The 27,221-nt window shown below is 40.2% G+C and overlaps 2 protein-coding genes across 2 annotated transcripts in view; one reads left to right on the top strand and one right to left on the bottom strand.

The window, feature by feature from the left end:
• Window positions 1–1,913: 1,913 nt before the first annotated feature.
• Window positions 1,914–8,129, bottom strand: iscua (iron-sulfur cluster assembly enzyme a). Its single transcript, XM_078554101.1, has 5 exons — window positions 7,971–8,129; window positions 6,160–6,273; window positions 4,753–4,863; window positions 3,989–4,067; window positions 1,914–2,127 (listed from the first exon to the last, which is right to left on the bottom strand). The coding sequence occupies exons 1-5, from the start codon at window positions 8,055–8,057 to the stop codon at window positions 2,063–2,065; spliced, it is 456 nt and encodes a 151-aa protein (XP_078410227.1). The 5' UTR covers window positions 8,058–8,129; the 3' UTR covers window positions 1,914–2,062.
• Window positions 8,130–9,012: 883 nt separating this feature from the next.
• sart3 (spliceosome associated factor 3, U4/U6 recycling protein) overlaps window positions 9,013–27,221 on the top strand; it is a 39,242-nt gene continuing 21,033 nt past the window's right edge. The window contains exons 1-9 of the mRNA XM_078554099.1: window positions 9,013–9,283; window positions 16,709–16,835; window positions 17,131–17,235; window positions 18,399–18,583; window positions 20,649–20,754; window positions 21,997–22,121; window positions 23,311–23,466; window positions 24,620–24,758; window positions 26,527–26,634. Of these exons, the coding sequence (XP_078410225.1) occupies window positions 9,071–9,283; window positions 16,709–16,835; window positions 17,131–17,235; window positions 18,399–18,583; window positions 20,649–20,754; window positions 21,997–22,121; window positions 23,311–23,466; window positions 24,620–24,758; window positions 26,527–26,634 (1,264 nt within the window). The 5' untranslated portion in view covers window positions 9,013–9,070. The remainder of the gene's footprint in view (window positions 9,284–16,708; window positions 16,836–17,130; window positions 17,236–18,398; window positions 18,584–20,648; window positions 20,755–21,996; window positions 22,122–23,310; window positions 23,467–24,619; window positions 24,759–26,526; window positions 26,635–27,221) is intronic.

Here is a 27,221-nt window from a genome sequence, read left to right as displayed (position 1 = left end):
TATTAAATTTAACTTTAAATAAAATGACATTAATTAGCAAAACATTGTAAGAGCTCAGTCATAAATCTTATCTACTCGATATCTTTGTAATTCAAAATTTACATTCAAAACAGAACTCAGTGCACCATATATGTATAAAGTCAATTGCATTACTAAACTGGGTCACCATTACAAATTTTAGGTTTGCTATAGCTATTGTGTAACACCTTTAAAGAATACACGGTGTTGCATTCAGGTCTGTGCCCATATTGCCTAACATCTATTCATACAAATATAAGCCCTTGTGTGATCTGAACTCTATTTTGCCTTCCACATGCCTTTTTTGAATCTTTTGGTAGGCAGACTGAAAACACTTCAGTGAGATGAAGCCTGATGTAAATTGTTAAGCTGCTCTAAGCAAATGAATATGAGTAACAGTTACAATCAAATCTAATTTTAACCAAAGTTCAAGTGCTTCACAAGCAAATAGATGTATATCACACTTTCTACCAGTAGGCTCATCTGACTTTCCCAGCCCTGACAGGACACAATTTCCCATATTTGGGATAGGGTCCCTTTCCAGACTCAAATTGAGTGATTGAGTTTTGCATGCCCCTTTTGCTTTACGTTTTGTTCCTCATTCAATAATAAGCCAGTCAATAAAACCACATACCCCTTATTTACCCCTAAAGGTGGTACTCCTTCCTGTAAAACCTCTACTTTTACCTCCTCTCCTACTCCTCCCCCACTTTGGAAGTTAGCCCCTCAAAACCACCTATTGCTATTCTCGAAATGAATACTGAACCACCCTGAAAAATCACTTGATCCATCATGGTAGCTTGAAAATAGATTGTGAGCCATAACAATCCAGAAACTGGTATCTCTAGCTTGAATGCATGTCTTCAGGGTCTGTCCCTTTAACAAATAAACTTTATTTCAGCAGCTGCAGCATATGCCCATAAAGGGAATTTTAAAGCAACGTGAACCCACTTTGATTTAGAATTCAACTGGTTTTCGAATGGAATAAAATGTTAAAATAAATCCTAAAACAAGTGCTGGCTTTCAATGGGAGAGTTGTGTACCAAGACAACTTTCTTCTAGATCATACAAGGAAAATCTGAACTGGTCCAAACATTAAATAAGCTATTTAGTGCATTTAAAGGTAAAGAATTGTTTATAATAAAGAATAATGAAACACTTATGGCAAATGTAAAAGTTAATATTTCCTTAAATGGGCACCTTGGAAATTTGAAACCATAAAACAAAATTGCCACAACAGATGTATTTTTGAATTAGTTACAAATCAATTTGTCTTCCAATGACTGCTAGAACATCCACAAAATTACTGCAACTCAAATAATGAGAGAATTCAGGCAACTTGTACTACAGTTGAGTGAAATCATACAATAAATGTAATTAGCATCACATCAGTGATTCATTTATCTTGAGTAATCCTTTGGCAATGTGTAAATAAAATGACAGGATTCATCATCATCATGATAATGTTGGAAGTTAAATATGTGATGCTAAGGTTATTCTAGAAGGTGCACTGTGCAAGTAGAGATGAAATATATCAGATTGCTTCTGTTTCAGCTCTCATTCCACAGGCAGAATAAGATACAGCACTTAAAGAAACTCGTCCAGCAGAACTGGACACTTGTGGGATTTGAGCCTGTGCCCACTGTTTTGTGAACCATATTAACAGGTACCCAAAAGCTGTTAACTCTTGATGAATCCCATACACAACCAACTGAGATAATAAACTAATTACTTATGTTTATAATATATTTCTGGGGAACAAGTATACAATCAAGGTGATTATGCAGCTAAACCAACTTGTGTTTACATCTTCTCATCCATGTTCTTAATATTTCAAGAAACTGAACACCTTCCCCAAAATAATTTTCTATAATCCACAAGAACAAAGCAATAAATTGAATTACACATTAAGAGTCCATTTAATAAACTTAGAGCTGTCTTTCAATGCAACATTTATCTTAGCTTATTGAAATTCCACTACACAATTGGGTCACTAATAGTTGCACCCTTAGTTGCTGAAGCATGGTGACATTGCAATTTGTAGTTATTTCTTCTGTTGTTTCACTTTGTAGTCAGCCAGAGCAGCTTTGATTGCATCTTCTGCTAGCACTGAAACAAAAAGAAGCAATTAAATTGTGCAGCTTATATTCACAAACCTCTACTTGACTGTGTCCCAAGAAAGGAAATGAGCCACACATTTTCACTCAATTGAACCTGCCTCAATTCAACAGCTATTTTGAAGAGCAACAGATTCTGACACTACTGGTCATAATGGAGTTTATATATTCTGCAGAAAGGTCAGACCCAGTAGAATGGCTTTGTGTCATAATAAAAGTACTTCTTGGAGCTGCAGCATCAAAAGACAGAGCTCTCTTGCTCTACGAACAACTTATGCCAACTGAGTAGAGCCAATTAAGGATGGAGGCAGGAGAGTCTTAAGTAGAGATAAAGGAAAGTAACTGCACTGAAAGGTCAGTCAAGAATATGTAAAGTCCTGGAGTGGTTCTTGAACCTACAAGCTCCTGAATCCGAAACACAAGTGCTACCACTTAAACCAGTCAGCATAGTGAGGCTGCAAGAGGAATCATATCAAGCAGGTTACCTAAACTGTTAACACATTTTGTACCTTTATTGCATTTTTATCAACACTTTTGTCTGGAAATAATCAGTAATAATAGCAGACAAATGCTTTTGAGTAATATTCTGTCAACTTTAAGTGGGTTAACTCCTCAATGGATAGGCAAGGTCACATGAAGTTAAACACTCATCTAATATAGTGCTCATCTGCTTATATAGCAAAGAGTAACTTCTAGCCTTTAACTCTTTAATAACTTCTGTGTTTGCATTATTGCTTTCAGTATGCTGGAATGTTTCATCATTGTCTTAGTTAATAAAACTAACTACTAGGAGCAACATCTTAAGCATGTACAGTAATCTGCTTTCAGATGTATGCCAAGTTTACCCAGCTCACCTCCCTATTAATAGTATGTTAATTATATTTGATACACAGGTGAAGGGCATTGTTTAATTTAGTACTCAGACATCCCTTAAAGAGGCACAGAATCCCTTTATAGAGGGAAAAGGATTCTGTGCCCCTTTAAGCTGTCAATTTGTTTAAATTTATTAATTTGCCCATCTGTTTTGTGGAGTTCAAGAATATAAAGGGATTCTATGCCCATTTAAGGGGCTATCACTTAATTTGATTTGTTAATTTGATTAATTAACTCACTTTTTCCACTGAAAAAAAGAGTATAAAGGATTCTGCTAGTAGGTAGGAGGCAGACAAATGTGATGCGGCATTTCTGTAAATAAAACTATCAAGAAAAGGATTTGTGTCTAGTTTCATACTTCATTTGTCTTGACATCCAATTATCACACCACCACTATTGCTGTGCTATCTGCCTAGCTATGTGACAAATTTGTGGACGAGGCAGAATTTTCTGCAGCATAACAGGGATAAGACCAAAGCTGCCTTCCCAAACACTCCTCAGTGCCTGATACCACCACTTCATGGTTTCTCAGAGCCTCAGTCTTTCTCAAACCCAGAAAGAGCTGCAAACCACATTATGTTGTCCATCCCCAAGACTCTCTTCCACTTTCAATCTGTATAGTAGCCTTAGCATAAAAAGTTTTTTAAAAAAAAGGAAACTCGGGTGTTAAACAATGGATGTTGAGCCAAAGGAGAAAATATTATGAGTGGAGACATGTGGAATCTCAAAACTGTACCCTCTGCTTTTCATGGAGTATCCTCTTTACCACTGGTGACTGAGCCAGCAGTCACCTTGTCCTACTCTGGAATTTTCTCCCCATATCCTCCCCCTGCCCACACCAACAGAAGTCTTAAAGCCTCTCGAACCTGGCGTTCAGCCACCTCCCTAATTAAATACACTATGCAAATTTGAGCTGTTTCTGTTAACAAACAAATCTGTCACATCTGCTTTGCATCACTATAAAATGAATCCAAACTTACTTGAGCAGTGCAGTTTGACTGGAGGAAGACAGAGCTCTTTAGCAATGTCTGTGTTCTTAATCGTCAAGGCTTCATCAACCTACAATCCAATGAAGGCCAATGATAATTTCATCAAACTGAGCATGTAACCACAAGGCACAAAATATAGCAGACAATTACAAGATGCAGCAGAAACATGTCTAATATTCTGATGAGATTTTACTATGTTGCTCCATTGTATAGTGCAATGGTACATGAGCATACACCACAAGGTTCTTACTCAGATCAGGATCAGACAATGCATTTCCCACAAGAATGACAGCAAGTGTACTTGGCATCCCTACCATTCAGTGCTACATGATTATTTTACTGTCCTGTCATTAAGTGTTAATTTTGGCACCAGCAATTCCTGTTGCTGAATCATTACCTATAAGACAAAAACTGTACTTTTTCTACATTGTCCTCAGATACATTTTCAGGCAGTCTCTACTGCTGTGGTGAAAGAGGAACTATCATGTGTTCACAATGCATTTCACAAAATCTCAATCGTACAATGGACTAGTTATGGGATGTTGGATAAACGAATTGGGGAGAGAGGATATTTGTTAATGTAAATAATCTGCTGGTGAGGAATTACCAATGTCTTGGGTAGTTACAAACTTACTCCCAGTGACCAAGTTTAATTTTATCAGTATTTTAGTAGAGCATTTTGGTTCCTTCTGTATTTCCATTGAGGTACTTCAGAGGCTGTCATGAGGTAGAGTTTGAAGATTAAATATCCTTACCGTTTTCCCTTTGACCCATTCTGTAGCCAGTGAGCTAGAAGCAATTGCAGATCCACAACCAAATGTTTTAAATCTTGCATCAACAATTTTCCCATTACCGTCCACTTCAATCTACAGAAGAGACAGTCAAATGCAAACAAGTTGTAATCTTTTCTGTCTGAGTTACAATCTATCACAATGCTTAAAATTAAAATCACTATTTAAGTATTACCAGGCAGAATTGTATTAAACTGCAACTGCAAGGGGGTGACTGGGAGAAAGAGCAACCATATCTCTGCATTTTCCTCCCACTAGTGCAACAGGCTGGTGACATTCTTGAAGAGGAGAGGAGCCATTTGGCCTCAGCGCAGTCCCAAAGTTTCAGGGATAAACTGGCTTGAAATATCACATTGGACAGGAGACATAATTAGGAAATGGTGCATCTATTAAGTATTGCAGAATTCCAGATCAGTCAAACAAGATGAAGGAATCCTCTAGAAAATTTCATCACTGTCTGGTTGTTCAACTAAGCCAAACACTAAGTGATGCAATAATGCAACCCTGACTACAGAAAAGCAAATCTTCTCTGAAGTTGCACAGCACCACTAAACTGGAAAATATGTTTGGACTTTATACCAGTACCCATCTTGGAAGACATCAGACATATGTAGGTGCTCACTCCTGTAAATATCATGTTAGCTGAAACTCAACATTGTGTCAATCTGCAAAATCCAAAAACACCAGCAAGAAATCTCTACACAATTTGGCCACTGAATGTTAGTGCTTTGTTCAGAGACACTACTGGATCCAAGCAGCAAGAATACAGGTATTACAACAATTAGTTTCACTTTAATTTTAACTGCTTAAATTTAGTACCCATTAATACAAAGGATAAAAGACAGCATATTTTCTACAATGACAGCATAGAAACTACATTGAATGTAGCATCTCCACTCTCCTGAAATGGTTAATATTTCTAGAAATACCTTACAAAATGTGAAGGCAGTTAAAAGACTGAATGGTTTCTGGTGTGGTATTACTGATCAGTTTCCTGTCTAAATTGTGTCTCCCATTTGAAGGCACCAACTTGAAGTAAGGCTCCAGAGGTGTGCTGCTCTCTGCCATTTGACTATGTGGCCTTTTTTTAAAAAACCTATGAATCTAGCTGGTTTAAAAGCATCATTATCCTTTCCCATTGCATGTTTTCAACAGGGATCATTTGATCACAAACCAAGAGTAGGGACTCTAACTTTTAACTCACTTAACCCAATGGCACTGAGGCCAACTGTTGCACTCTTGCTGATGTCAGCTTGTTTAGCCAAGATCTCATTGAAACTTGGACCAATCCCTATCTGTACAACTCACTTTCATACTGGGAACAAAACTTGACCAGGGCACCCCTCTATTACATATGCGCAGCAATTTTACCTGTAGTTTCATGACATCACCACAAGCTGGTGCACCAACCAGGCCTGTTCCAACATTCTTTGAATTCTTATCCAAGGATCCAACGTTTCTGGGATTCTCATAGTGGTCCACTACCTGTATAGATGGGGTGGGAAGAAATTACACAACTTGAAAAGAAATAGTTGAACTACAAATGTTAAATTTTCAGCATCAGCTTCTAATCTGTAACATCGAAGTCTGAAAGCCAATTCTCTCCTTCCAAGGTTCCCCCACATCATGCAGCATTCCAATTGAAAGGCTGACAAGCAATTTTACCAGAGATATAAGTCAGGAGTGTGATGTTATATTATCCTCTTGCCTGGATCAGTGCAGTTGCAACACCACAAGAAGCTCAATAGCATTCAGCACAAAGCAGCCTGCCATCCACCATCTTAAACAGTCACTCCCTCCACCTCCGAACAGTAGCAGTGTGTACTATCTACAAGATGCACTGCAGCAACTCACCAAGGCTCCTTTGACAACACCTTCCAAACCTGTGACCTCTACCACCTCAAAGGGCAAGAGTAGCAGATGCATGGGGTCACCTCCAAGTCACACCACCTGACTTGGAATTATATCACCATTCCTTCACTATCACTGAGTCAAAATCCTGGAACTCCCTTCTAACAGCATTGTGGGTGTTCTGACACCACACGGCTTGCAGCTGACCATCGTCTTCTCAAGGGCAATGAGGGATGGACAATAAATGCTGGCCCAGCCAGTGGTACACACCTTCCTTGATGGAAGAAATAAATAATCCCTTTACCACCGATATGAAGAGTCTTCACACTTAGCTACTAATTCCTCCCTCTCCTCAGAGAAGACTAAAACTTCACTATGGATTTCTAAGTGCATATCAACATCACAAGGCTGCACTCATTGTTCAATCATTGATCAAAAACACTTTTCTCTAACTCATTTCTGTTTTCTTAAACACTCAAATGAAAGCTGATTACACTCTAATGGCTACCTGTACAACATGGAGTATCTGGGCCCTGTACGATACAACACAAATGCTTGTGACTCTTTCACCATTAAATAAGAGGCTCCTTCAGATTCTGGTTTGCACTGATGAAGCTTCTTCTCCATGGAGATTTGCCCCTCATCACCTTTTAGCAGGAGTTTGATGTATGGACAAGAATACACACCTAATGACTCACTGATTACTTTAATGCTGGAATAGCTTTTAATACATATTTTTAATTAGCTAGATCCAAGATAGGAAAATTTTCTTCACTCACTTGTTAATATGAATAACAATGTACCCAAAATGAGTTTGTATTGACAATGAAGTGGAATTGAATTGAGTTTGTTTTGCTGTGCACAAACGGGCTGCTTGAGTTTCCTACATTACAGTGACTAGACAAATTACTTCATTGGCTATAAACTGCTTTGTCTCGCCCGATGGTCGTGAAGGACACGATATAAATGCCTTTTTTTCTTTACCCACCCGTCCCAATCTCTCCTCCTCCCTCCAACGCCATCCACAACTCTCACCTCCCTTCACCTTTCCCTTTATTAGTGCTGGAAACACGCAGGTCAGGCAGCCCGTGTGGGATTACTCTATCAGTACATTCTTTTATCAGGGTCGTCAGCCTGAGGAAAGGTTGGGTTAATTAATGCCCTCTGACTATTTCCAGCATTCTCTCCTTATTTCGCCAGCGCCCGCCCCGCACTGTTTTTACAGCGTCTGACCCAGTGCAACAAGAAAGCTCCCGGCGCATTGACAGTGGGCGTGGGGCCCTCAAACTCAGCCGCCGTTGCTGCTATTTCCCCTTCTACAGCTGTGTTACCTTCTCGTGGTAAGCAGCAGCGAGCGGTGCCCGAGCCTGGACTACAAGCCGCAGGAGAGAGCGCGAACGCCAGCCTACAACCGCCATCGCCAAGACTTGACTGCGTCACAGACAGGCCGTTACCTGACTGGCTACGCCCCTTGCGCCTTTAAGTCACCAGCCGACGGGTAACGCAATTACCTCACTGATTGACGGGCCGCACCCCCCGTCTGGTGACGTCACAGATAAACGCGCCAATTGTGCGACAACGTCACCGGGCCCAATCACCATAGAAACTCCGCCTGCTGAGCCATGGACAGGGGTTGTCCAAATAGTAGGCTGCCAGGTTGACCAGCCTGCTTCAACTTCTCTGTGATCCCACGAAAAATACAATAAATTGTAGTCAATAGCAAAAGAAGAATTCAATGACATAAAAACACAACTAAGTGCTGGAAATTGAAATGCTGGGCAGGCCTGTCAGTATCTGTAAACAGGTCAATGCTTTACGTGGGATGCTGACTGATTTACGCATTTCCATTACGGACTCGTAAACGTTACCTATCTTCCTCTCCGCAGATGCTGTCAGACCTGCTGAGTTTTTCCAGCTTTTTTTGTTTCTGTTTCAGATTTCCAGCAGTCACAGTATTTTGCTTTTATGAAATATGTGAAACTGTTTAACTGCAAAAAGGTTAAAGTGAAGGGAATTGAAACAATAAAATGCTAGAAATACACGACAGGGAAATGCTCAAAATGACGGGTGAAAAAATGTGTGTGGAAGACATCTGGCCAATTCTGAAGGGAGCTTGCAGGAAGGTAAACAAAACACCGATTGCACACCTCAATCTGACAGCACATGGGGTGAAAGTATCTGCTTCAATCGACAAAACATCGCGCCCTTACAAACATGGCGACTCTTGATGCCCGCGACGTCTGGATTCCATCATATTTAATCGTCAATTTCATGAAAGCCCTGGAATCGCGTTGTTATGACGTATATATCAGCCCCCTTTATCCCCTATTCTCCAGAAAAATATGTTCAACTCGCTTCCTGCTGCAATGTGTGGAATTTTGCATCACTCTAAAGCTTTTATTAAAATAAAGAAGGGTTCTGTGAGAGGGAGATGTGTATTTCGGAATGTGAAGTTTTCTCATTTGAATCGGGCGCCTTGGCCTTTCAAGCATTGGTTCGCATGATGGCGACTATGGAGAGGCGGCGGTCGAGTGAGGCCGAGGAGTTGGAACTCGGAAGCGGGGGGGACTCGGAGGAGGAAATGGAAGACTCTTCGGAGGATGAGCAAGAAAACGAGGCGGAAATCCAACGGTTGGAAGAGCAGGTGCGCTCCGGGCTAGGGAGGGACGCCGAGACTCGGAGCCCACGGGATTTAAAACTCCGGCCCTGCTCCCCTCCTCCTCGCCCTGCCCTGACACCCCCTCCCACCCACCAACACCCCTACCCCACACACCAACACACCCTCCCATCCCCTTTCACTGATTCTTCCCCTCCTCCGCAGAGTGATCACCATAAGGGAGAAAATAAAACAAAACCAAACATTTCAATTGACTAATTACCTGGAGGAGAGAAACATAACCTTCTCAAATTTACCTGAAGGATCACCTAAAAACCATTTAGTCAGGGTTCATCATCCAAAGAGCCAGAAATAAAGCAAACTGCTTTGGCTCATCTACAGAGAGAGAGAGAGAGAGAAGAGAACATAGATTTCTGACTAGGAGCAGTAAAGCAGCTTCACCCCGATTTGAAAGAATAGGATGTATCTTCCAGTAGCTGGATACAAGTGATCAAGGAGATGACCACCAAGAATTCTGAAGGATTTGAAGCGACTGTCTCATCACACAGTAAAGACCCTGTCATCATTGCTAAACCCCTGGTGATCTTGATCTCCACTTAAATCTCAGAAATTTGGCACATTGAGTACAAAAACAGGCATTTCTACTTTTGTTTATCTGCTCTTAACACTTTGGACAAAGTTTTGAGTGCTAGAGGTGTAATGGGCTGGTTTAATGACTGTGATATATAAGTCAACTCTCTCGTAAACAGATTATTGAATTATGCAATCCATGATGCTTACTGGTGTGATGAACTCTGTTCATACAGAGTGAACATGTATTTTAAAAAAACATCTGGCAGGATTTACTGTCGACAACTGAAACGTTGCTGAGTGAAGACATTTGTTTAAAAATCCTGGGGTATCAGGCATATATGAGAAGTGGTGAAGCTGTGGAAGTTTTCTAGGTTGTGCACCTAGTCCTTGTGTAAACAACTTTCTATATTTAGGCTGTGAGTCTCCAGTGAATAAAAGCATGATTCTTTATTGTGTGTCCCATTTACGGTTGTGTAGCCCAAGTGTAACAATGCCCGATTGTGGCAATGACCAATTTTTTTTCTGCCACCTTTCTGTGCACTAAAGCATTTTATGCAAGCTGGAATGGATTTATTTTAAATAAGATAATTCTATAGAAGCATAAAGACACAGGCAATATGCCAATGTTTGTAATTGCTATCTATAGTATATATATGTGCACATTTCTCCTTTCTTGTTTATATAAAAATGTCTTTACTGCCAAGCTTTAAAAGGAAGGCTTTAAAATAAATGAAAAAATGAAACATTTGCAGCGTACAGAACAACAGAAAAGACCTAACCAAGAAGCAGAGTACTATGGATGCTGGAAATCTGAAATAATAACACGAAATGTTGGGGAAAAACTCAGAAGGTCAGGCATCATCTGTGAAGAGAGAAACAGAGTTAGCTGTTAAATGACCTTTCATCAGAACTGGGCAAAGTTAGAAGTGTAATAGGTTTTGAGCAAGAGGTGGGTGCGACAAGGACGCAAGGAAGGTCTGTGATAGGGTGAAAGACAAGAGAGATTGAATGACAGAAGAGTTAATCTTCCAGGGCCAAAGAAAATGGTGATGGGGCAAGAAAAGAAACCTGCCAAGAGGAGGTAACTGAAAGGGAAAAAAAAAAATGAAACAAGGAAAGAAAAGGAAACAAAATGGGGACAGAGTTTATGGTCTGAAATTGTTGAACTCAATGTTGAGTCCAGAAGGCTGTAAAAAGCCTAATTGAAAGAGGTGCTGTTCCCCAAATTTACATTGAGCTTCACTGGAACAGTGCAGCAGGCCAAGGGCTGGAATGTCAATGTGAGAGAAAGGTGAAGATTTAAAATGACAGGGCTCCCGAAGCTCAGGGTCATGTTTGCAGACTGAACGGAGGTGTTCCGTAAAGCAATCACTCAATCTCCATTTGGTCTCCCAGAATAGAAGAGACCACATTTAGGTCAGCGAACGTAGTAGACTAGATTGAAAGAAGTACACACAAATTGCTGCTTCACCTGTAGGGAGTGTTTGGAGTCTTGGATGGTGAGAGGAGAGAAGGTAAAATAAACAGCTGTTACGTCTCCTGTGTTTGCATGGAAAGATGCCATGGGAAGGAGACTGGTTGTTGGGAGTGACTGAGGAATGGACCAGGGTATCATGGGGAACGATCTATTCGGAATGTTGATAGGGGAGGGGAAGATATGTTTGGTGGTGGCATCATGCTGAGGGTGGTGGAAAATGATCTGTTGAATATGGAGGTTGTTTGGTTGAAAGTGAGGACAAGGAGAACCCTATCATGGTTTTGGGAGAGAGGAAGGGGTGACAGCAGAAGTGCGGGAAATATGGCGGAAACAGTCAAGGGCCCTGTCAACCACTGTGGGGTGATTGGGGGAGTGGGGTCCTTTGTTGAGGGAAATAAGACACCTCTGAAGTGCTGTTGTGGATGGTTGCATCGTCAGAACAGATGCGATCAAGACGGAGCAACTGGGAGAATGGAATCCATACAGGGTGTAGGGTGTGAGGAAATGTAGCCAGGTGTCATTGGGCTTGTAATGAACATTAGTTGATGGCCTATCTCCAGAAATGGAGAAGGAGTAGTCAAGGAAGGAAAGGGAAGAGTCAGATATGGACCATTTGAAACTGAATGAAAGATGGAAATTGGAAGCAAAGTTGATGAAGTTTTCCAATTAATGGTGAGAGCAGGACACTGCATTGATACAGTCACTAATGGACCGGAAATAGAGTTGAGGGAGGGGCTCCGAGTAGGACTGGAACAAGAAAATTTGGATGTATTCAACAAAAAGGCTGGCATAGCTAGGATCCATGCGGGAACCCATTGCAATACAGTTTATTTGAAGGAAGTGAGTGGAGTTGAAAGAAATTGTTCAGAGTGAAAACAAGCTCAGCCAGGTGGAGGAGGGTGGTGGTGGATTGGGGCTGGTTGAGTCTTCGTTTGAGGAAGAAGCAAAGAGCTGTCAGACCATCCGGGTGGGAGACGGAGGTGTAGAGAGATTGGACGTCCATGGTAAAGAGATGTTAGGGCCAGGAAATCGGAAACTTTTAAAGTCAGGGTGGGCTTCAGAAGAATTATGGATGTAGGTGGGCAGAGACTGTACGGTGGGGGGGAATAGAGTCAAGGTAGGAAGAAATGAGTTTAGTTGGGCAGAATCAGGCTGAAATGTTAGGTTTACTGTGTCAGTCCTGTTTATGGATCTTGGGAATGAAGTAGAAGTAAAGGAAGAGATCAGTGCTATAGTGAGGAATGATATAGGCACTGGAGAGCAAGATGTAGAGTCAGTCTGGGTAGAAATAAGAAATAGCAAGGGAAAGAAGTCCCTGGTGGGAGTAATCCATAGGTCCTCAAACAGTTGTTTAGCAGTAGGGCATAGTATAAACCAGGAAATACTGGGAGCATGTAAGAAAGGCACGGCAATAATCATGGGTGATTTTAATATGCATATAGGCTGGACTAATCAAATTGGCAAGGGTAGTCTTGAGGGAGAGTTCATAGAGTGTATTAGAGATTGTTTCTTGGAGCAAAATGTTGTGGAACCAACCAGGGAGCAGGCTATTCTGGATTTGGTTTTGTGTAATGAGATGGGATTAATTAATGATCTCATAGTAAAGGATCCTCTAGGGAAGAGTGAACATAGCATGATAGAATTTCAAGTTCAGTTTGAGAGTGAGAAACTTGAGTCCCACACTAGTGTTCTGGAGTTAAACAAAGGTAACTACATAGGTATGAGGGCAGATTTGGCCCTAGTGGACTGGGCAGGAAGACTACAAGGTAGGACAGTTGATGAACAGTGGCAGATATTTAAGGAGATATTCAATTCTTCCCAAGTAAAATATATCCCAATGAGGAAGAAAGATGGTAAGAGGGGGGAAAAGCATCCATGGCTAAGCAAGGAAGTTAAAGATAACTTAAAGGCAAAAACTAAGGCATACCAAATTGCAAAGGTCAGTGGCAGGCTGGAAGTTTGGGAAACTTTTAAAGATCAATAAAGGGTTACTAAAAAAATAATAAAAAGAGCAAAGGTAAATTATGAAAGAAAACTAGCGCAAAATGTAAAAACTGATAGCAAAAGCTTCTACAAGTATATAAAAGTAAAGAGAGTAGCTAAAGTGAATGTTGGTCCCTTGGAGGATGAGACTGGGGAATTAATAGTGGAGAATGCAGAAGTGGCAGAGACGCTTAATCAATATTTTGCCTCAGTTTTCACAGTGGAGGACACTAATACCACCCCAATAGTAACAGGTAGTGCAGAGGATATAGAGAAGGAGGAACTTAGAACAATCACCATCACTAGAGAAAAAGTACTGAGCAAACTATTGGGATTAAAGGGTGACATATCCCAGGGTCTTAAAGGAAGTGGCAGCAGAGATAGTGGATGCATTGGCTATAATATTCCAAAATTCCCTGGATTCTGGAAAGGTTCCAGTGGGTTGGAAGAATGCCCTTATTCAAAAAGGGTGGGAGGCAGAAAGTAGGAAAATAGACCAGTTAGTTTAACGTCTGTCATTGGGAAATTGTTGGAATCCATTATTAAGGAAATAGTAATGGGGCATTTGGAAAGTCAAAATGCAATCCATTAGAGTCAGCATGGTTTTATGAAGAGTAAATCTTGTTTGACTAATTTACTAGAGTTCTTTGAAGATGTGACAAGCAAAGTGGATAATGGGGATCCTGCAGATGCAGTATATCTGGACTTCCAGAAGGCCTTTGATAAGGTGCCGCACAAAAGATTAATACACAAGATAAGATCACACGGAGTTAGGGGTAATATATTAGCTTGAATAGAGGATTGGTTAACCAACAGAAAGTGGCGAGTTGTAATAAATGGGTCTTTTTCTGGATGGCAAGCTGTAACTAGTGGGGTGCCACAGGATTCGGTCCTTGGGCCCCAACTATTTACAATCTATATTAATGACTTGGATTCAGGGATAGAAGTTACCATAGCTAAATTTTCAGATGACCCCAAAATAGGTGGGAAAGTAAGTTGCAATGAAGAAATAAGAAATTTACAAATGGATATGGACAGGTTAGGTAAATAGGCCAAAATTTGGCAGATGGAGTTTAACGTGGATAAGTGTGAGGTTATCCATTTTGATCGGAAGAATAAAAAGGCGACATTATTTAAATGGAGGGAAACTTCAGAATGCTTCAGTGCAGAGGGATCTGGGTGTCCTCATGTATGAATCGCTGAAAGCTAGTATGCAGGTACAGCAGGTAATAAGGAAGGAAAATGGAATTTTGGCATTTATTGCTAAAGGAATAGAGTATAAAAATAGGGAAGTGTTGTTGCAACTGTACAAGGCATTGGTGAGATTGCACCTCGAGTACTGTGCACAGTTTTGGTCCCCTTACTTGAGGAAGGATATAGTTGCACTGGAGGCGGTTCAGAGGAGGCTCAGTAGATTGATTCCAGAGATGCGGGGCTTGTCTTATGAGGAGAGATTGAGTAGTTTAGGCCTGTACTTGCTAGAGTTTAGAAGGATGAGAGGAGATTGATCTAATTGAGGTATATAAAATGCTAAAGGGGATAGAGAAAGTAGACGTGGAGCAGATGTTTCCTCTTCTGGGGCACTCTAGAACGAGAGGCCATAGTTTTAGGCTAAGGGGTGGTAGATTTAAATCAGAGATGAGGAGGAATTACTTTTCTCAAAGGGTCGTGAATCTGTGGAATTCACTACCTCAGAGTGCAGTGGATGCCAAGACGCTGAATAAATTTAAGGAAGAGATAGACAGATTTTTAATTAGTAATGGGTTGAAAGGTTATGGGGAGAGGGCGGGAAATTGGAGTTGAGGCCGAAATGAGATCAGCCATTATTGTAATGAATGGCAGGGCAGGCTCGAGGAGCTGAATTGCCTACTCCTGCTCCTAGTTCTTATGTTCTTATGTAAGTGAGCTGTATGGGGTTGGGGAACTATAGGGTGAGATGAATGTAGGAGGAAATGAGGTCAGCGAGTGTTCGGGAAACAAAGGCTTGATGTTTGGTGGGGTCATGGTCCAGGGGGAGGAAGGGAAAAAGTATTTGAGAGTTGGCACTCAGTCTCCACAAGGCAGAGGTCAGTATGCCAGACAACAACACAACGGCCTTTTGAGAAGGTTTGATAACAAGGTGGACCTGAGAGAACGGAGTGTAGCAAGTTCAGAGGGAAACAGGTTAGAGTGAGTGAGGGAAGCAGAAATTGAGATGTCCCGCTGACAGTTCTCAATGAAAAGATCAAGAGCGGGTAAGAGTCAGAGGAAGAAGTCCAGGTGGAGGGAGAATATTGCAGATGGGTGAAAGGGTCTATTGAGTGGAAGGAAGACTCCTGCCCAAAGGAGTGGGCAAGGAGATGAAGGTGCCAGAAGAAGAGCTCAATGTCAAGCTCAGCTTGTAATTCATTAAGCTGAGGACATAAGGGGACAAAGCTGAGTTCTTTGCCGAGGACAGATCATTCGGCGTCAGAGAGGAGAAGGTCGGAGGGCATGGTGAATACGTGGCAAGAAGTAAGACTAGAAGTGGTGAGGTCAGAGGGAAGGGAATGAGGGATCTGGAGGGGCGTTGGTATCCATGAGTTGTTGGAGCTAGTGGTCCTTAACACCTGAAAGAAAGCAAAAAGATTTTTTGCTGAGGCATCAAATGAGGCAAAGAATGAAATGAAACTGTGGAGCAGGACAGCTTTGAGATAGGGTGAGTGGGTGCTGCTGGAGAGGAAGGTTGAGTGTGTACATGTGGCAGCGCATGGCAGTGAATGTGGATCTCAGGATGGAGAGATGCAAGAACAGCAGAAAAGACTTGTTGAATAGAAGTCAGGAATGGTTTACACCCCATTTTTAAAAAATTCCTCTTTTTTTTTAAAAAAAGGCAGTCACTTAATAATGGCTGCTCCTAACCTGCATTCTGAAATTTGCAGCTAAATTCCCATCTGCAAATACCCCTTACCAAAAATCAATGAACTCTGATTGACTCGATTCCATGTTTATTTAACTTAAACTTTCTGTCCTTAAGGCAATACCGCTCCACTTTTACAGAAGAATGCATTGTGTATTATATGGTGTAGCAGTGCTGTGCAGTAATGTAAAATAATGTAGATTCTGACAGAGTCATGCCAAAGATATATTTTTAAACTCTTCTGTTCATCTGTTTAAAACATTTTATTCCTGTTGTTTATGGCCTTTCATGATTTTATACTTCTTAGACCACTGGCCAGTTTGTTGCTAATTGAGACAAATGACTTGACTTGCCATAGACAGAGCAGACATCTGTTTTGATCTGATGTGTGTGACAATTTAAGAATGAAACACTAGATTTATAGGTAACTAATCAGCTATTACGCTGTTAAATAAAATGACAGATGTGTGATGGTAATATTTAGAACACACTGGTAATGTTGATATGGGGACAGTAGTGATTTGTGCTCTGTTTCTTTCAGCTTTCCATCAGTGCCTACGACTACAACTGTCATGTGGATCTAATTAAATTGCTGCGTCAGGAGGGGGAGCTGGAGAAATTGCGATCTGCTCGACAGAAGATGAGTGAACTTTTCCCACTTACTGAAGGTAAGATTATAATCACTGACAGTTGCGTCTCCAACTGAAACCTAGGTTATTGTAGCATTTTTAAAGTAGACCAAATTTTGTAACGTAATTGTAGAGTTTGAAGAATGAATCCATTTTCACAAGATCTTTATTATAGTTCTAGCTGTTCTTTAATTTCTATATTCTGTGACCTTTTCCCTGGAGACTGAGTATGTGATTATCCTGTGCTGTTGATGTTGCAATCATATTGCCAAAGATCATGTAATCATGAATAATGTTGCCTTTAATGGGAAACAAATGTAATTGTATTTTGCAGAGCTTTGGTTGGACTGGCTGAAGGATGAAATTCGAATGGCAGAAGAAGCATCTGACAGGGAGAAAGTTTACGAGCTGTTTGAGAAGGCTATCAAAGATTATATTTGTAAATTCCTTTTCTTTACACTTTGTCTATGAACAGCCACAGAATTCTCTGATCAAACCAAACAAACCCTCCCCGGCCATTATTGGTCTTGAAGATAGGTCGCACCTGTTGGCTGAGTAGTGCTCATCCTTCTTAGTTGGCTCAATGAAGTGAGGTGGGGAGAAGGAAAGAGGTGTTGGGGTTTATAAAGTTATTAATGTGTTAATAGAAATAACTTCCAGGCACTGTGTAGTTTCAAAAATTAAGCTGTCCTGAAAGTTAGCTCTCCTCTGTTACATACATTCGGCTTTAATCCTGGCTGTTGGTTAACTGAGAAATTAAAAATCCAAGCAGACAAGTGATCAAATATTTCATGTAACTGGGAGTGATGGTACGCTGCTAAGGCTGATGAAGTTCCCCATATTAGAATCTATTGTAGACACTGTGATCATCATATTCTCCATTATTCACTCAGGTATTTAAGCGTGTCAAACTGTAGAACCTGTAGATACTGATAAAATTGGTGTCCAGTTAGTTGACACTCATCTTAGTCGTCAAAACTGCAAAGAAATCTCCATGAATAGATTCCCAATGATTTTGCCTTCATTTCTTATTCTCTTTTACTATATTAAAACTCAACCCACTGGACAAAAAGCAGACTTTTGGACAGGCTCCACAATGTGGTGGGCATAGTTGACTCCACTGTAGAACAACCAGGATGTAAAAGTGAATGAACACTTAGACCCTGAAATAATGTCACTGGATACAAGTGTACAAATACTCCTCTCTAGTATTTTAGTGAAGGTATTAACCTCTTTTTAATAATTAGGTTAATGCCTCTGCTAAAAGTAGAATGTGAACAAGTTGTTGTGATCAGTTATCTCACAACATAATTTTAGGGTCTAAATGCAGGGTGTTCCACAGTAGAATCAGGTTTTGAGACCTGTCTAAGAGGACAAATTGTGTCTGACAGGAATGAGTTTTATTACAGTTGCGAAATTGTGTTGTGTGCTGCTCTGTGTGAAGGGGCATTTCCCCCCTTATACCTTCTGGAAACCAGGTTTGTTATGTGTGCCCTCTTGATGTGGGCATCTGGTAATAACTTAAGGCTTGGTTGTCAGAATACATGTACTGGTTTAATTCTGTTTTGATACACTAATGTTAACAAATAATTTTCATTACAGGTCCAGAAATATGGCTGGAATATGCCCAGTACTCCATTGGTGGGATTGGTCAGCAGGGTGGTATTGAGCGAGCTCGTGGTATATTTGATCGAGCCTTAACTGCTGTTGGACTACATATGACAAAAGGAGTAGCAATCTGGGAGGCCTTTAGAGAGTTTGAAAATGCTATTTTAGGAACCTTACAGGTAAGAGAATGAGAACTCTAGATTAACATAATGTGAACAAATGGTAAACTTGTAAAGACTCTGTGTTGCATGGAGCTAGATGCAAACTAGCAAGAAATAATTGGCTAGTTGTGTAGAAAATATTATATTGTAAACTGTTCATTTTTTTCGATTTACTCATCTGTGAAAATCCATTTAAACTGAGGTTTCTTGAACTAATGCATTCAGCTTGAACACATTCCTTTTTGTTGGGAGGGATATTAATAACAAGGAGTGGAATAGCTTCAATTTTCAGCTTCCATTTCTGCCTGAAAAATGTACTTTAACTACAAATCAAAGTGCAGCAGCACAACACTTCTTTTTACACAGTTGTCATTCTTGCAGTGTGAAAGTGAGATTTTAGTGCCAAATTATGGGCTGTTTTGTGCTGCAGATTCACATTGATTAGAAACTGGATTCACTTGGTCCAGACTAATTTTAGCTAATAGAAGGGATTCTTATACCCCAATGCCTACATTGGGTTTGAACTTGGGTCACTGATGAAATAATGTTCACTGATATTATGACACAGCTGATAGTGAATGCTGAGCTGTTCAAACCCCAGAGGGAAACTTGAAACAACAGTCATAACCAATTTTTGCAATTTATGTTTCGAGATGCAGGCTTTGAGTTCAGTTATAATAAGACCACCGAGTCTCAAGAGGTTTTTTTTATAAAACTAAATTAAATCTTTATTAATTAAAAGATTGTAAGCACATATATACGTCTACAAATTACTACTATAATAACTTCTAAAAATCCCCTAATTAATCTGACTCCCAGTTATACCTCCGTCAAGGCAACAGTAAAACACACAGATTTAAACAGACCCATGGCAAAGCACACTCTGGACAGTCACATTAAAAATGAGTTTCTTTAAGCTCTGGGTCCTTGCAGACAGTGGCTTGAGGCTTACAGACCGGAGGCTTTAGATCTTAGAATCCCTCTTTTTTTACCAACAGCGTTCTCTTCCTTCATACATATTTTCCTCTTTGAATGCAGATTCTCATTGTATCACTAGGTTTTTTGAACTTTACCTCTTCTAACAATAAATTCCTTTCATAGCACCAATTTTATTAGCTAAACACATTGTTTGGCTTCTTTTGGCTTGGTGTAATATTTCACCCATTCTTTTGAATGGTTTGTTTAAAAATGCAAATTTCCCCCTTTACACTTCACTTTCTTACTTCCCTATGTTTATCTAATTAACATTTCAAACCTACTTCCCTTCTATACATCAAAGCCTTTAGACCATCTGGCTTTAATCCAATTAAGACACACACACATACACACACACTTACACACACAGACACCGACACCACTGGAACTCCATTTTAAAATAATTCCCAATAACATTATAGACATTATTATATCTTCTTGACACTGGTCTGTGGCAGCACTTGTATCTCGATTTTTGCACTGGTGCATTATCTGCTTAATTCGTCAGCCAGGCAGTGATGTTGAATTTTCCTTCAGTTGGGAGAGGGAATGAGGTACTTATTTGGGCGTTTAAACTTTTTGCCCATACCTGCATTGAAATCTTGGTCGAGTGTTGCAGAGATTTTTAAACAGGATTAAGGAGGCTGTGAATAATTGTAGGATTTGGGCGTTTGACGCTCAGTCTGATTCAGGTGCAACTCACAATTGATATGAATTTGCAAACTTAGGATGAGCCTCAGGTTGCTAATTCTCACTGAAGTCTGTGTATGTAGATAGTTCTGTTTCATACTCTGTACCTTGTTGAATTAGAAAATATTAAACAGAAATATTGAAGTGTTTTATTATGTAATTATAAAAAGATGTGTATAAGTGTTTGAGAAAGGAACAGTGATTACGGATTATGGAGACACCATGTGCAGTAGGTAAACTGCTTCAAACACTTTGTCAGCTTCTGAAATTCTCCCTCAGTTGCAGTGAAATTTTAAATTGTTCACTTGAAATCAAAATGTTTAGGAGGATTGGGGTCTTCTGGAATGTTCAAGTCAGTTCCTCCATTTCAAATCCAGTAATTGACAGTTTAATTAAATGAATGTCTTTCCTCTCTTAGCCCTCAGCTGGCAGCATTTTGACTTCGGATCAGCAGGAGATGGTGAATGCACAACTTGACCGAATACACACACTCTTCAAGAGGCAGCTGGGTGTCCCTTTGCTTGGTAAGATGCTTTTGAATTTACCCATGGCTAAATGTGCATCTATGAGAAATATGGGAGTCATGTTGGATTTGTTTCGTGTAGAGTAGGTGTTAGACAGGCACTTGTAAAATCTTTCATAATTGGAGCAAGAACATAAATTACTGGGAGGCAGGGGGATTCTGCCCACAGCACTCACTGCTTCCAAAAGACCATTGAAAATTGTATGTGCACACCAACTTTTTATCATCTTCAGATTAATTAACCATTAATGAGAAAGTCAAGCAATCTATTTCTATCTACATTATCCAGACCTTTCACCAAAGGCACTAATTGTATTCCCTGGCAATATTTTTTCCTCCAACAATGGGGCATATACCAACTAGTTATGTCAGCATACTCTTGAACTTAGTTTTTGAGCTCCAGGTTCCTCCACTTTTAATTGACTTTTCAACATGTTTTACAATATTTACAATTAATTCCAAATGAGACCTCCCTACTAAGTTCCATATGCAGTCAAATATTCTAGAACTGACTCCTAAACTTGTTGACAACTTCATCAAAAGACTTAAAAAAAACTTTGTTGCTGTGTTGCTGCTAGCTTTCCCTTCCCTCTTAATTTCTTGCTGGCCTACCTACTGGCACATTGCTCAAGTGATCGTATCCTAAAAATGTAGCTTATGGAGTCAGAGACTGGAGCCCCTCTTTCATTATTTGAAGCTCTTAAAAATTATATATTTCCCCCACTTTGCATCAGGTGACTTGAAAAGAAACATAGAGTAAATGCATTGGAGGATCTCCCTGTGGTTTTGTCACTCACATGTCCAAGATGTGTGGGATTGTTGGATGGGTTTCTGAGTGCTTCTTTACATTTTGTGCTTTATCTCATGCCCAGGAAACATTTGAGCCTTATGACCGCACCTGTGTGAGTTGCACTAGTTCTTGGCAGGAGTGCAGAATTAAGAACTCTTCTTCTTGCTCCCCAAAAAAAACCAAATAATCAGAGCTGCCTAACCTAGTTGAAGTTACAACATTTGGCAGTCTTGGAATGGTATAGCAGGCACTTTGCAGATATATAGGGCTAGATTGTTTGTGCTTTCCTTTTTGAGAGAGGTTCAGTATATGAGTAAAGGATGCACACTGTTTATTCTAAATGAATGCATCCTAATGTTGTGGAGTTGCTATCCGAAGTGGAGCCTTAGCCGTGATTATTTCACTCTCTTCTTGATCGGATTGCTTACTGCCATCTGTTTGTGTCCCGTATAGATATGGAGACTACATATGCTGAGTACAAGGAGTGGGCTGATGAGTTGCCTGATGAACCTGTGACACAACTGTACAAGAAGGCCCTACAACAGATGGAAAAACGCAAGCCCTATGAAGAAAATCTGGTATGGTTTAACCCTATTTTACTCTAGCATTTGAGTTCTGGAGGTGTGTCCTTAGTTAAGACCTGTTCAAAATGCATTATAAAAGAAAATGAATTTTAAAATTCACAGCTAGCAGTTGATATTTCAGTCTGTGTGACTACCTTGATGTTTTTCACTGTAATGTACATTTTAAATAAAAGTTTGTGACTCAGCAAGTAAAGTGGCAATGAAAAATAAAATCAGTAGATTAAAGAGAAATATGGAGTTTAGTTTCACTCCAAGACCATGTGGTGGCCCAGATCTGGCAGCCAAAGTGGTTATACTCAATTGATAATTTTATTTAATTTGAAGAGCATTTAGCCATTAATTTTATTTAATTTCATCTGCATTGATCATGCACTGCTTGTGACAAGTAGCTGACATGATCCCAAGATCTCTGATTCCACATATTGAATTAACTTATTTATTAAAGATGTACATTCTGATGCCCCAATGGAGCAGCACGATAATGAGTCAAAAATATGGCTATTAATCTACTTTTTTCCACGTGTTAAGTTCTTGAACGTGGCCTGTCCAAGATGGCACTAAACCAGAGGCGTTCTCTGGATGTTGGGAGTGAGAACAAGTCAATCCATAGTTGATTTATGCATCTCTTTGAGGCCAACTTACTTTTTGTTTTTTGGAGCCTGGACAGAATTACCAGGTTCATCGATTTTTTTTTTTTTTTGTTTTTGTCAAGGATTTAAAACGCAGTGTTTACTGACTCATCCCTTGTGCTTCTTACTCTGGCGAATTGATTTGCTGTGAGAGTTATGTAGCACTGATCCTGGGACCTGATTGGATATTGGTTGACTGGTGTATACATTTAGTTCCATTTAGGTTGTAGGGCCGCCTTTTACAATTGTATTACAAGTGAGTGATCCCAGCCTTGTATTAGATTTGTCCAGCATTACTGTTGTGGTATGGTTTCTAATTTGAGGAATTATTTGAGGAAACTAGAAATACTCAGCAGCTCAGGTATCATCTGAGCAGAGAGAAATAGAGTTTCTATTTTTATTTTCTGTTGTTATTGATGAATTAGGTGATGTGCATGCCAATGGGATTATTGCTGTTATGTAATGAGCACTGAAATATTCGATCTTGGAAAAAGAATTCATTGACTTATTGGAGAATTATGTTTCCCAAATCATTTTTGTTTATTCCATTACAGTTGGTAGCAGATCCTCCAAAATTAGCAGAGTATCAAGCTTACCTTGACTTTGAAATGAAGGATGGAGACCCAGCACGGATTCAGATTATCTTCGAACGGGCACTATCCGAGAACTGTTTAGTGCCAGACTTGTGGGCACGTTTCACTCTCTATCTGGTAAGGAATTTCTCTGAGAAAGTGACCTCTGGCTGAGTGCTAGAGTCCTCCGTGGTCTTCAGTGGAGCAGTTTTACTGGTATTTGTGATGGATGTTGTTTGAGAGATCAATGTTGGTCAGAAAACAGGGAAAACTTCCCTGCCCTTCTTGAGCTAGGACCATGGGACATTTTACATCCATTTGAGAGACAGATGAAGCTTTGGTTTAATAGAGGCCTGAAGAAAGTGATTTGAATATAAAGAATGATCAATTTAAAGACTGGATTCTTGGATAGATTGGAGGCAAAAATCCTGAAATCATTTAGGAACCAATTGAAATGTGGGATTTTCAGATTGTTCAGGATGGTTGGATTAAGATGGGCAGACTGGTCTTCAACATCTCTAAATATCTTGTGAATTTTATAAATTTGCTATGCTCTCGCCACTAATTAATCTGATGACTTTAAGTAGAACAATGTGTAACAGTTTTATAATGGGCAAGTACCATTGTCTATGGAGATTTAAACTAAATGGCTGAGTAGCTCCATGGTCTGTACAAAAAACCTATGGTGGTATCTACTATCCCTGATAAATGTCTGCTATTTCAGACTACCACATGACTTGTTTGGACTGCAGATGAGGCTCCCTCCTGATTATCTTAATTGGAAAGTATGTAGAGTCTCTTCGTCATTAATCCAGCATTTGCTGGAGCTTCCTTGATGCACCACTAGTTGGCAATTGTACAGAATCCACTTTCCAAATTCCTTTTGCATACAGAGCTCCCGCCTCGCATAATCTTCCTTTAGTTGGTTATTATTCAGAACCCCTGTTTTCTTACCTGCTTTTAAACAGGTGATGTGCAAAACAGTGGATGAGATATAGAGTGACCCACTTCCTTGATCCACCTTTAGTCGAACAGAATAAAGTTTCCCTAAGGTCCGTTTTCTCTGGTGTTCAGATTCTGGAAGCGTTGTTTCTTCAGTTATTGCAGACTGAATGAAGTGGATTGAATCCATGTCTGTGAAACAATAAATAGTATGTTGTAAGAGAAGAGTTCTGGGCTGAATTGCTTTCTCTTGTTCCATACTTTATGATATCTGTTTTTCCTTTCTATCACTACTCAGGCATCACTATTGATTTGATTCCAATCTGCAAATCTATGTTTGCCATTCCAGGACAGACAGCTGAAGATCAAAGATCTAGTTTTGTCTGCACATGAGCGAGCTGTTCGAAATTGCCCTTGGATAGTTGGGTTATGGAAACGATATCTTCTAGCACTAGAGCGACATAAAGCTGAACACAAGATTATAACAGGTAACTTTGTACTGAGAACAGCCCATTGCATTAGAAAAGCCTTAGCTTAGTTTCATGTTTAGGCAGAGACAGCAGAATTCCTTCTAACTTTTTTTAAATCTACCTCCCTTTCCTTTTCCGTTTAATCAGAGTGAATGAGAGGGAGAAATGAAACTGGAATAAAAACTCTTACCTTCTGGTTAGGTTTGTTCCCACTTAACATTTCTAAGACATCTTTGGGAAGCTCTTCCTTTCCTTCCCAATCCTGGTGCTGAGTTTAATGGATAATTATACTTTTAATCGGGTGTAATTAACCCATGCAAAAGCAAAATATTGTGAATGCTGGAAACCTGAAATAAAAGCATATAATCTGGAAACACCCAGGCAGCATCTGTTGGGAGAGAAACAAAGTTAATGTTTCAGGTCAATGATTTTTCATCAGAACTGGAGATTTAACAGGTTTTAAGGAAGTACGGAGACAAGGAAAGAAGGTGGCGAGGAAAGAACAAAAGTGCAGGTATGTGATAGGTGGAAGACGAGAGGTTAAATGACAAAGGGGATGATGATGCAAGGAAAAGGGGGATGGTAATTTGGCAATTTGACAAGTAGAGGAACAAAACGTGGGTCTAATGCTGTAAATCGGAATTCATTCTCATCATCAGTAGCCGCTGTCTGAAAAAATGGAGGCAGAGGTTATGATCTCAGTGTTGAGTCCAGAAGGCTATAAAGTTCCTAGTCCTTAACCTTGTGTTGAGTTACCTTGGAATCGTGTAGGTAGCTGAGGTCAGATTGGGAGTGGGACAGAGAATTAAAATGATGTGACCAGAAGTTCATGGTCATGCTTGTGGACTGAACAAAGATGTTCCACAAAGTGGTCGCTCCATCTGCCTTCCGTTTCCCCAATGTAGAGGAGACCATAAGACATAGGAGCAGAAATTAGGCCATTTGGCCCATCGAGTCTGCTCCGCCATTCAATCATGGCTGATAAGTTTCTCAACCCCATTCTCCCGCCTTCTCCCCGTAACCTTTGATCCCCTTACCTGCATCATGAGCAATGAATACAGTATACTAAATTGAAAAAAAAAGTAAATCTTTGATTCATCTGGAAGCTCTGTTCTGGGGCCCTGGATGGTGGGAAGGATGGAGGTAAAAGGGTGCCAGGAGAAGGTGCCATGGGAAGGGCAGAGGGCATTGGGGCTGATTCAAGAGTGGACCACCGTGTAGTGGAGGAAATGTTCCCTTCAGAACGCTGAAAGGAAGGGGAAGGTGCATTTGGTAGTGGCATCCGGCTGGTGGTGGCGAAAATGGTGGAGGATGACCCATTACATATTGGGAGGCTGATGGGGTAGTAGGTGAGGACAAGGTGAGGAACTTCATTGTGGTTCTTGGAGGAAGGGGAAGGGAAGGGATGAAAGTAGTAGTGCAGGAAATGGGATGCACATGGTTGGAGGTCCTATACACCACGGTGAAGGGGAAACCACGTCGAGGGTAAAAGAAGACAAACTGGTATGAAAGATCGCATCGTCATAACAAATAAGATGCAGAAACTGGGAGAATGGAGTAAGGTCCTTATAGAAAGTTGGGTGGAAAGAAGTGTAGTCAAGGTAGCTACGGGAGTTGGCGGGTATATAGAATAAATTTATAATTAATCCATGCACCTTCTGAATGTGCTTGTAAGGTTTTAGGTTGTTGAGTAACAATGTTCTATGACATTGTACAGTTATTCTTGGTTGCTACCTGTAAGACATAATTTCTATGGAATTTACTATGTTTTTATTGTTATTGGTAGAGACATTTGAAAAAGCATTGAATGCTGGGTTCATTCAGGCTACAGACTACGTGGAGCTTTGGCAGGCATTTCTTGATTACCTGAGACGGAGAGTCAATTTCAGCCAAGGTACAGCAAAAAAGTGACTGTCTACTTGTTCAGTTTTATCTCAATGACAATGTTATCTAGCAATGGCAAAGTGTAAATTTGGTAACGGCAATAAAATGTTTCTGAGAATGGTAATGTTTTTCATTGCAATTAATGTCTGATTTGAGGCAAGTTCACTTTTTCATTAACACAGGAGAGTGGAGAAGTCTTACAGGAATGCTGTGCTAAAGTTAGATGCAGGTTAATATGAACATAGGAAGATATGAACATACAAATTAGGAGCAGGAATAGGCCACTCGGCCACTCGAGCCTGCTCTGCCATTCAATAAGATCATGGCTGATCTGAATGTAACCTCAATCCCACATTCCTGCTTACCCCGATAACCTTTCACCCCCTTGTTAATCAAGAATCTATCTAGCTCTGCCTTAAAAATATTCAAAGACTCTGCTTCCACCGCCTTTTGATGAAGAAAGTTCCAAAGACTCAACGCACAGAGAAAACATTTCTCCTTATCTCTGTTTTAAATGAGAGAGCCCTTATTTTTAAACAGTGACCCCATACTTCTAGATTCTACTACAAGAGGAAACATCCTCTCTACATCCATCTT

The sequence above is a fragment of the Cetorhinus maximus genome, chromosome 12 (genome assembly GCF_964194155.1).
Source record: "Cetorhinus maximus chromosome 12, sCetMax3.hap1.1, whole genome shotgun sequence".
In the NCBI taxonomy this organism is placed as follows: Eukaryota; Metazoa; Chordata; class Chondrichthyes; order Lamniformes; family Cetorhinidae; genus Cetorhinus; species Cetorhinus maximus.
This window is presented reverse-complemented; position numbering and strand designations above follow the sequence as displayed.

Excerpts from the sequence above, each read along its gene's own strand:
- iscua (XM_078554101.1), bottom strand. The coding sequence starts at position 8,057 with ATGGCGGTTGTAGGCTGGCGTTCGCGCTCTCTCCTGCGGCTTGTAGTC. Across the intron at positions 4,068-4,752 it reads AATGGGTCAAAGGGAAAACG|GTTGATGAAGCCTTGACGAT; the intron begins GTAAGGATATTT and ends ATTGGATTGTAG. Across the intron at positions 2,128-3,988 it reads AGTCAAACTGCACTGCTCAA|TGCTAGCAGAAGATGCAATC; the intron begins GTAAGTTTGGAT and ends TTTTTGTTTCAG.